This window comes from Cucurbita pepo, chromosome LG06 (assembly GCF_002806865.2).
Source record: "Cucurbita pepo subsp. pepo cultivar mu-cu-16 chromosome LG06, ASM280686v2, whole genome shotgun sequence".
Taxonomy (NCBI): domain Eukaryota; kingdom Viridiplantae; phylum Streptophyta; class Magnoliopsida; order Cucurbitales; family Cucurbitaceae; genus Cucurbita; species Cucurbita pepo.
Window position 1 is genome coordinate 1,852,903 of NC_036643.1, and position 11,150 is coordinate 1,864,052.

General features: G+C 35.4%; 2 protein-coding genes across 3 annotated transcripts; one reads left to right on the forward strand and one right to left on the reverse strand.

Moving 5' to 3' along the window:
* Positions 1-874: 874 nt before the first annotated feature.
* LOC111796828 (nucleotide-sugar uncharacterized transporter 3) lies at positions 875-4,614 on the reverse strand. Its single transcript, XM_023679595.1, has 10 exons — positions 4,218-4,614; positions 3,696-3,772; positions 3,062-3,217; positions 2,837-2,970; positions 2,272-2,402; positions 2,102-2,146; positions 1,883-1,980; positions 1,486-1,593; positions 1,330-1,386; positions 875-1,228 (listed from the first exon to the last, which is right to left on the reverse strand). Exons 1-10 carry the CDS (start codon positions 4,387-4,389, stop codon positions 1,154-1,156), a joined length of 1,053 nt encoding a protein of 350 aa, XP_023535363.1. The 5' UTR covers positions 4,390-4,614; the 3' UTR covers positions 875-1,153.
* A 3,702-nt stretch (positions 4,615-8,316) lies between these two features.
* Positions 8,317-10,586, forward strand: LOC111796830 (auxin-responsive protein IAA28). Of its 2 annotated transcripts, none has more exons than XM_023679597.1 (4): positions 8,317-8,785; positions 9,126-9,406; positions 9,592-9,682; positions 10,301-10,586. In XM_023679597.1, the coding sequence occupies exons 1-4, from the start codon at positions 8,499-8,501 to the stop codon at positions 10,356-10,358; spliced, it is 717 nt and encodes a 238-aa protein (XP_023535365.1). In that variant the 5' UTR covers positions 8,317-8,498; the 3' UTR covers positions 10,359-10,586. The 2 variants fall into 2 exon arrangements, with proteins under 2 accessions (XP_023535365.1, XP_023535367.1); XM_023679599.1 differs by having other exon boundaries at positions 8,319-8,785; positions 9,129-9,406.
* Positions 10,587-11,150: the final 564 nt, after the last annotated feature.

Below are 11,150 nucleotides of genomic sequence, written 5' to 3' on the forward strand. Positions count from 1 at the left end.
TCAGTACGGTCTCGGAGAAGACGACAGTTACCACTGGGTGACGTGGCGCTAACGGTTTCAGGCGCCTTTAACTGCCTATCCCAAAACGATGTCGTTTTGTGTATTTTGATTATATGTTGCAAGAGGAAAGTTGTGGGATAAGAGTCGCTTAGTTTTACTTAATATGGAAATCTAATGGAAAAACAAAAAAAGGTTTACACTTACTTTATTAATTATAAGATAAACATTATGTATTAATTATATATAATAATATCTTGCTTTTAAAATTTTAAAAAAAATTGTTTTATAAATGTTATAAGTTTATTTATACCAAATTTGATTCTATCGAATTAATCCGTTTATAAAAAAATTTCTAAATTTGTTGGTGTATTAGTGAACTTTTAATTGATTTTAAATAAATATGTAAATTTTAATTAAATCTAAAGTTTAACGTGATGAAATTATAAAAATTGATCCAGAAATTTAAAATTCTTCCTAAAAATTATCTAAAGATGATCAACAATGTATTTTACCACAAAAATAAAATTAGGATTAATTAGAAAAATGATGTGACCTTGGCGGAGTAAGAGTAAGGTCTATCTGCTCGAGTTGTAGATTCAAAGTTCCCACCATATTTGTAACAAAACTTTAAACAAGGAAGAGATTGATAACACTAATAAATTTGAAACAACTAAGTAATCGAATCAAGAACACCGTAAAACTGACCACATTTGCCACAATGCAATGCAAACACATTTTCCAATGTGCAAAGACAATTATAAAACAGACTAAATTTTCTTATTTAAAAGACCAACTTGAATTTAACTCAATTGACATAAAACATATCCTCCCGAACTAAGATGTCAAATATCAATAAAATAAGTGACCACCAAGATGATTAGCAATCTATATATAACATATGAAAAAGAGGGTCTTGTAGAATTGCACCAATAAGAATGGGCTCAAGTACTGTTCAGGGAATTAGGACGTTACACCCTAAAAATTGGGTTACCATGGAAGTCAATCGGAACAAAAATGAATCAAACAAAAAAGATAAATGCTAGTGCCTAAAAAGAGAAAATTGGATCATCAGCACCTGCTCAGAGAACAAAACCCTCCCACAAAAAAAGAAATCAGCTAACCTCTCGTATTGGGCTCTGACCATTTAGAGGGTTTATTTCCCTATGAGCTTATAATACGCATACAAACCAGAGCCAACAAAACCCAGAAGTTGCCCAATAACATTTAGCTGCAAACACAACAAACTATAGATTTCAGAAAGAGCAAATAGAAGGACGATGGGTCGGGAATGTTTGCGATCAAATTGGAATGAATGGGTATTTTACTCACCAGGTCAAAAGGAAGGCCGCCAAATATCATCCACCCAAGTCCAATTGTAAAGAAATCCTACAATATGAAGTAACAAGGTCAACTGAAATAGAAGATTATTGGAAGAAGTATTTGGGCATTAACGTAAGAGGAAATCTATCTATGAATTGAAAGTACCTTCAGATTACCACATATAGTTTGTGTCACTGCTGAATTTAGAGTGGTGTTTAGAAATATACTGTAGTTCAAGAAGAAAGCCAGTGTGCATGAACCAAGCATCACCATCTGATAAAAAGAAAGGGCACACAGGTCATGGAAAATTGGAAATTTCCCAAAGCATGGTGAAATTTCAGAGACAAGCCATTTATAAAATATAAAGATTTGAGACAGTGATACCACACACATCACACACTTTTAAATCAATCCATCAAAATATGATTAAACAGTAAATGTATTGGACTGTAAAAGGTCCATATGCTTGACCACGAGAGGCAAAATAGTTTTTACGTTAAGAAAAATGTGTGTGTGCATTTATAGACCCAGTAAAGAGCTCTGTACAGTAAACAAAACTTACTAGAAATCCAGGTGAAAAAAGATGAGGAAAGCTAATAGTTGCCTCCAAGTCGCCCCGTATAAATGTCCAGAAAAGTAGAACTGGAGCGCATAATATTCCTACAATGGATTCACAAAGGAATAAGATGGCAGGAGTATGAAACATACAATTACCTAATTGTGTTGGGGGGAAAATGGGCGACGCCAAAATTCTAGTTTTACTATGAATCAGTTAGCTCACCATTGCACCACATGAGGCCAAAGCTATTAAGACCACTTGATTTTCCTAACATGAGGAATTATAGAAAAAGTATTCAGTAACACGTACAAAGAAGTAACTCCATCCAAATATCCAAAAGAAATAAAGAGAGAAAGACAAAAGAGAATAGAAAAGAAAAGAAGTCAAACTACCAATGCGGGAAATAGTTGCAAGGTAGATTGCTGTGGTGATGTTGGACAAGAAAACAATAGAATAGCCATATACGTCAAAGGACAAGTCGCGAGCTCCAGCAATAAATGCACCAAGAACTATCAAACCAACACTGATAACAACCTTTAAATTTTCAGTTTAAGTATTAAATCAGAACCATTTCCATTAAAATAAAATATCCGAGTTAATGAAACAAATCAAAAGGACTGTAATGAAGAAGAAAAGAGAGGACTAGAGGCTTTCATAGTGCAATGCTAGGCTCTAGACGCGATGTCGATGACAACTAACAGCTAATGGAGAGTGATGGCATAAACATTCTGATGAAATCACCTATTTCTCTATTTCAAGAACCCAAAATCCTCAGACAAAATAAAGCAGGCAAGAGCACAGGAACCAAAATTAAGGGAGAACAGACAACCGCGCCCCTACAGATGTTAGAAATCTTCACTAGGAGATCAACCTAGAGTATATGAATTTGCAAAAGAAGGGCGGATTATGAAGTTGAAGAAAAAGCACATGGTTGCATGTGGCAGCTGCAGATCTTACCTTCCAACAACTGAATACGTATACTTTTGTCCTGCCAGAAGATATTCTACAACCATTGTGAAAACAACTGTGGTTCGCCTGAGGGTAGTGTACATGGGAACATTTACTCCACGAACAGACTCCATAGTAGCTAGCTTTCAGGAAGAAATATTGGAGTTCATACACATCAATAATGTATGAAGAGATAAAGCATCTACAAATTCTCATCAAATAATTAAAATTTACCATGTAAAGCAAGTACGTCCCAGCAAGAGGACTGGTTTGCCTCAACGTCTTCATTGGAACCATTGAAGCAGCATTATCAGAAAATGAATCACCCACTGTAAACGATATGATTTTCGAACGTCTCAATGCATATAGAAAACAACATGAGCATACCATCTGCACCAAAAATAAGGGAAAATGTGTCTTAACAACAAACAGTGTCTCAACAATCAGTTACTATTGGAAAAAACAATAAAAGAAACACAAGACTTGTGAACAAAACCATGCCATAATTTACAAGGGAACATTTAAAGATCATGGCATTAAAACGATGACGATCAATACAAAAAAATAGCAACCTGATGTAAAGGAAAACATTAAGGAAGCACACAGACGTAGCAGTTGTAGTTTCACTATCATACCTAAAATATTCTATACAAAAAAAAAAAAAAAAAAAAAAAAAAAAAAAAAAAAAAAAAAAAANACCAGTACTGCAATCTACAGACAATGCTCTCCACTGAAGAAGTCCATAACTATAAGATGACGATGATTGAGTATATCGTTCTCTTCAAAAATTGCATCGACGTTTCAAATCCAATTATTTCACTACCGAGATTTGTTCAAATTTCAAAGAGATAACCAAGTAGACATTTACCTGAACAAGTGTAACAACGTTTGCACTTGGAAAATTATAAGAAGAAAGCGCTGCTTTGTTGAACAAAATCAATAGCACTGCATAATAGATAAGAAACCTCCGGTTAGACAAAATCGAACAGGAATAGACATCATCAAGTTGGCCGGGCTCCCAGACACCGATCAAACAGACTAATGAACACCATCGACTGTACAGAAAGCTCTACAGTAAAACTAATTTATTCTTCAACATTAGCTCTTCAGTAGATCTTAATCGGTAAACAGAACGGCAAAAAAAAAAAAAACATATAACAAGCAACTGGAAACAGAGTAAATTAAAAAAGCTGAAACAATTAATCGACATAAACACAAATCGCACCAAATTCTTCAGAAACAGTAACACAAGTGGAAAAACATCCTCATCGGAAAACCTACTTCTCAGAAAGTAATATGCGCAAAAAAGCGAACACTCGGCAGATAGATCTGGACAGCAATTGGAAAGCCAAACGAATCAAACATCATATTCAGATGCGATTACGCGTACCTGCGCAAGCCATGTAAGAGAGAGCAGCATAGGCTCCTCGTTTGGTCATGGCGGATCCTCTGAAAAGCTTCTCATCGCCTCTGATCAATCGCTCTTTCTCCTCACTGCCGTGTGGAGGATCCGACACCGGCAGCATCAAGTTCTTCTCGGAATTGGACGCCTTCAATGACATCTTGGAGCTAGCCTTCTCTGTGAAGAAGAGAAATGGATTGGGAATTGGGATTTGGCTGAAGAACGAAGCGATATGGAGCGCGAAAACCGCTTGGTAGTCGCGAGGTTGTGGGAAACCAATCAAAAACAGAAATAACCGAGTTTTGACTCGACGAGTTGCCAAACGCGGTCAGTGAGTTGACTCGCTCGCTCGTTGAATGTTCTTCGTTGTAAATTTGCCCGTCGTTGCCGTGGCCTTCTTTGTTGGCAAATTCTTTTAGTCAAATTTTTTATTTTTTATTTTTCCATATATATTAAATTACCAATTTACCCTTTCTAGCTTTTACATTTTTAATTTACAAATCTGTTATAATAAATATAACATTAACCTTTTAACAAAAAAAAAAAAAAAGGGTCTAATAAGAAATAAAATTATTTTATTAAAATGCGTGAGTGTAGAAAAATACATAAATAAATACGTGCAATTAAATTGTTAAAAAAAAAAAAAAAAAAAAAAATTGGGCTAATATGATGGGCTATTGAGGTAATTCTGCTCGTGACAAAGACAAGGCCCATATTGTGTGTATATATATATATATATATATTTTTTTTTTTATTACCAAAATTATTTATTTATTTATATTAATATAGCCAACATTTAAAAATACTATACATTATATTTTTAATGAAAATGTAACGTATATATTAAAATTAAAATTTTTTATAAACCATAAATATCTAAATTATAATTATATAAAATATTAAGTATTGTAAAATTAAAAATAATCTATTTTACAATAATTATTTTTGTCTCTAAACTTTTGAAAAATAATAATTCTGATGTAAAACCGTTTATCACGTTGTAATGATTTTATAAATTTTCCGAGCAAAGCGCGTGGAAAAGGTTCAGGATTGAAGATGCCCGACCGCAAAGGTTTACGGTCGGAGTCAGCATAGAATGAAAAAGACGACCCTATTAAGCTCGGTTAGTTTAGGCTAAACGAGAAATAAAAAGGTATGGAAGGAGAAAAGCTTGATTGGATAGTTCGAGATCGAGATCTGGATAAGAAAAGTGGGTCCCATAAATTGTGCATGAGTGTTCCAAACATGCCCCCCAAGCTCTCTACTACATGTATGGGACATTTCACATCATCATAGACACATATAAAACAATTACTTCACGCAAACGTATGTAATCCCAAAGGTTCGAAGAGGTATTGGTTAAGATTCGAGGGTCTTTTTCGGTAAGAAAATATATATGAACAGGTATTGCTTTTATGCCCTTCACTTTCCATTTAATTAATTGTGGGTCCTTTGTGCCATTATCTTGTTTTATTTTTATTTATTTTTTATTTTCTAGTTTGTATCCACGTGTCATAATTTAAACATTCACATCATGATGTCTTTTAAATGAGAGAAAAAAATTATATTTTATTCTCTATTTTCATCTTATGTAAACATTTAAATTTTACCACGGTAAAAAAAAAATTACAGCGAAAAAATTACCTTTTACGTTTCCACATCCATTCCAATGAAAGTAAAGATTTGAATCATTGGAGTAAAGAAAGTAAATCGCAAAAATCAATGATGAAATTGAAAATAAAAATTGGACACGTAAGCCTATTTATTCATAAACTATATATATATAATTATAATTATGCCCTTAATTTTTGTTTATTATTTAAATATTAATTGACAAAATATAGGTGCTCATCATTTTTTTTTTGAAAATTGGGTAAAGATGTATAAAACCAACTCTATTAATTCATTATTATTATTATTATTGTTTGAATTTCAAATATATGGATAAATGGTCATCCCGAGCATAGCTAGCTGGCTCTAACTTTATCTTGTATCAGCGATAAATATCGTAACTATGAAATATAATTTACGTTCAAAATATGATAGATGGTGAAATAGTAGACACGAGAACTATAATCTTGTACGGTTTGAGTCCTCCTCGAGACCCGATGTCGAGAATGCCCCCTAAATATCCATCGAGTATTTAGAAAATACTTGATAGGTATCATATTCATGAAATATGATTCATCGTAGATATATAATCGATGGTGAAATAGTAGATACGAGACTTACAATCTCATACTAAAGAGCTTGTAGGTTCGAATCTTTCTCGAAACACGATGTCGAGAATGCCTCCTAAATATCTATCGAGTATTCATGAGATATAAATTCGGTGCTAACGAGTTTAGAGGTCGAGATAAAGTTGAATTTAGGATTATGGAATCAATTCAAAATCATTGTTGACGGTAAGAAAATCGTCTTGATCATCAGATCCGATCTGACCTAATCAAATTTCTCCATTGATTGGATTGATCAGAAAATGAAGAGGAAAAAAAGAAATCGATGTTCATGTGATCTCTTCGGAATATTTGAAGAAATCGGGATTACATATATTCTTTTCTTTTAGGGCTTCCAAAATGTGTAAGAAAATCAATGGCGGATTTGCAATTGAGCTGTACAATATGCTTCCCCTGCGAATGCCAGCTTTTGGTGTCAGTAACATCCTTTTTACAAGATTTCATCCATGCAGGCTTCGACATTGACACGACCAATTCAATCGCTTCGGTACCTCCAATGGCCGCTTGCTGCCGAGATGAGTAATTTCAATGCCCTAATTTTCGAGGTCACGTGGGCTTCAATTGCAGCTGCCCGCTCGTTTCTAGACAAGTTCTTGCCGTGATGGCCTACGCTTTTTGCTTGGACCCAGCTGCGAGGTAAGGAACTCTGAACATATACCAAACGTATGCATGGTGTTTGTTAAAATGTCTAAGACAAATCTTTGCCCCTTTTTCTCTCTTTCTTCTATTATGTGTACAAGTATACTCCGACAAAGGGAATCGTTCTTATTTTATTTGAGCAAGACAGAAAGGAACTCAAGTACGAAAATTATTGAGGTGGAAGGAACTGATGAAGGGAATGTTTTAGTACCCCATTATCATGTAAGTTTGAATATCAGAGCTCATGCATCATGACTAATGTTGACAACATTTTGCCGACAATTTGGACTTGTTTAACGCTTAATTGCGACAGGGAGATTATGTGTTAATCCCAACCTACTTAAGAAAATGACCCATCTGGAGAAATGGAAGGTTTTAAATGTTTAACTTTTGGTTCTGATTAGTTTTTTTAATGCAATCTGCTGTTAGTCGTCGTCACTTTCATGATCTGATTTCAAAAAGTTGATGATAGCTTAAGCATATCACGCGCACCCCTTGTTGAGATTACTTTGGAAACTACTTAATTAGTCTCTTCTGTTAATGGAATATCTGAGTATCAATATATCAAAGATCATATTACAGAAGATACTGAAAATCGAATTACCTTGTGAGTTCTCATGTCGGTTGGAGAGAGAGAGGAACGAAACATTCCTTGTAAGGATGTGTAAACCTCTCCTTAACATACGTGTTTTAAAACCGTGAAGCTAATAGCACTACGTAACGGGCTAAAACGGCCAATATTTGCTAGCGGTGTGTTTGGGCTGTTATAAATGGTATTAAAGCCAGACACCGGGCGGTGTACTAGCGAGGACGCTAGGCCCCAAGGGGAGTGAATTGTGAGATCCCATACCGGTTGGAGAGGGGAATGAAACATTCCTTATAAGGGTGTGGAAACCTCTCCCTAACAAATGCGTTTTAAAACCATAAAGCTGATAGCGATACGTAATGGGCTAAAACGGACAATATCTACTAGCGGTGTGCTTGGGCCATTACATCACTTAATGTTTTGATTTAGAATTTAATGGTTTTTTGAAGTGTAAAGCATGGGAAATTGATCATCAAGAACTTTGCTGAATCAAGTTAGGTGCTTGGCCTACTTAATTTATGATATGTTTCTACAGAAATGACTACTAGACCAAACTTGCATCCATTTAGTATTATTTTCTGCGAAGGTGTCCATATCACTGCCCTTCTTTCAGCAGACCCAACATCCATTGTTGTCTCTCTTTTTCTCTCTACCTAGTTGTCGTCTCCTTCACTCTCTTAACCAAGCTGATATACGTATAAATAGTCCAAAGTTGCTAACAAAACTACCCATTCGGTCCACTGCTAATGCTAGCTAGCTACCCTCATCCCATTGCCTTTGAATTATTTGAAAACAGGAAAGATCCTAATGGAGCTTCAACTTGAGCTAGCGCTTTGTGTATCAGATCCCACCAGAGGTTTCGACCTGAACAGGGCTGCGTGTGATGGAAAAGATGTGTTTGGTTCAGATCCAAGGAGCTGTCTGCGTGCAGAAAGTACAAGCCATGGTAGACACAAGCGTGGATATGAAGATGCTTTCTTTAAGAGCAAAGACTCGTTTAAAGAGCTGTCTTTGCTGCTGTGGAGCGGTCACCCAAACAAGGAAGACGATGACTGGAAGGACACCAACCAGAGAAGCTCTTGTGCTCTACACATGTGAGTTCCATTTGCTCAACTGATTTTTCCTTTTTTAGAATACTTTAATCTATGCTCGTTAGATAAATATGCTGGTTTTTATCCTAACGGTCGATGGTTCAATCCTCCACTCCATAATTCAAAAGAAGTATTATTATGTAGGGAGAGAATTTGAACATCGACCCATGAGAGTAGACACTGGTATTTAACTACTTGAGTTATGTTCATGAACTGATATACATCAAACAAGGAGATAATATATATTTCTCTGTTTTTAAGTTAGATTTCAGTTCTTATTTTCAGTTATGGGTCTGAATTTCATTTTCAAACTTAAAATTGATGCTTTGTTCCATTTTCATAGCAGAAATGCTGAAGAGGAGAACAAAGTTATGGGTTGGCCGCCCATTAAATCATGGAGGAAAAAGTACCTTCATGAACTGCAACAGGATGGCTTTGGTTCTGATCAGATACCAAATCACTATTGGATGGAAGAGGATGAAGATGATGAAATTGTTTTTAACCCAAAATATGTGAAGGTGAAGATGGAAGGGGTGCCAATAGCAAGGAAGATTGATGTGGGGCTGTATAGCTCTTATCAGACGCTGAAAACTGCCTTGATCCACATGTTTTCCGATTCTTGCTGTGAGTGAACAGTATAACTATTTATTTGCTCTTCCAAATTTACTTCCAAATTGGTTTAGATATATATAATTGACTGAGAATTAAGGATTTGAAACTCCCGACCTCACATGTTTTGAACTCAAAATGATCCAATTTTTGTTGCTGAGTGGTAATTAGATTCAAAGCTGACGTTTTCTTATGAACAGATCAAAAGTGTGGGAGCAGTAATGCCAACTTAACTCTCACCTATCAGAACAAAGAAGGAGATTGGCTGCTTGCAGGAGATCTTCCATGGCAGTAAGCACTGTTTCTTTCTTAATTTATTCTCTCTCTTTCTCTCTTTCTCTCTCGATGAAAACATTGATAGTAGTACTTATCTGTAATAGCGCCGAGCGCTGACAAATATTGTTCTTTTTGGGTTTTTTCTTTCGGACTTTTCCTCAAGGTTTTTAAAATGTGTATGCTTGGGAGAGGTTTCCACACCCTTATAAAAAATACTTCGTTCTCCTCCCCCATCGATGTGGGATCTCACGATCCACCCCCTTCGGGACCTAGTGCCCTTGTTAGCACTCGTTACCTTTTCCAATAGATGTGGGATCCCCCCATCTACCCCTTATGGGGCTCAGCCTTCTCGTTGGCACATCGCCCGATGTCATTTGTAATAGCTCAAGCCCACCGCTAGTAGATATTATCTTCTTTGAGATTTTCCTCAAGGTTTTCAAAACGCGTATGCTAGGGGAGAGTTTCCACACCCTTATAAAGAATGCTTCGTTCTCCTCTTCAACCTACTTCACATTTTATGTTTTTGACAAAGATTCTCTTCTTTTTCCACTGTCTCTCTCCATATGCATTATTAGAACTTTGATTCTGTGAAACGATGATTAGATTCTGAATACAAGAAATAATGCTTTACAGGACGTTTCTTGAGTCAGTACAGTGCATGAAGATCATAAGAAGACAACCATCAAACTAATGGAAGAAATCCTCATGTGATTGCTGCTTGTAAGTTTATTATGTTGCTTGTATGATAGTATTTTGAGACCCATCTGCAAAAGTTAATCAAATGGGTGAGATTTTGGATGTCACTCCAAGATTATCATTTGATTGGCCAATTTCAATGGTTAACATTATGCCATCTATATGTATCCTGTTCCGCTCAATAAATAATTAATGAAATCGAGATCGAGATGTTGGTGCCTAATAGGTCATGTGACTCCGGAAATGTGGGATTTTCATCGATAAGATATGACACTTTTTTTTAATGGCAGGATAGGATCAAATCATTATCTTTGAGATGATAATAGACGTGTGTTCTTATGTCTGGATTTATCTAGCAATATGTATTGGTATGATTGTAAAACTATTTGGATTGATATTTTAAGTTATGTATACTTTGTTTGGTATTAAATGTAACACCCGAATAAAGGACGGGCACACGAATGAATCGAGACTAGTAGGGAACTTCATAGTTAAACATAATACTTAGAGTAATCCTAAGTAGAGCGACCTCTTAAGAATTTTCTAGTCTTCACTTTTAGAAGCAAAGAGTAAGCAATGTGACCTTGTAACGGGGATGCAGGGAATGTCGAGGCACATAGGTGTTGAATCTGAATCCTGAACCCCGATTCGAACCTTGAACATTAATCGTTACAATCAATCGAACATTCTTGTGTGGTTCTTATCCACATTTTATAGATATATCAATACAAATCGACATTTTTTAAAATTTTAAAATTTAATTAATAATTAGGTTTTTATTCTTCTA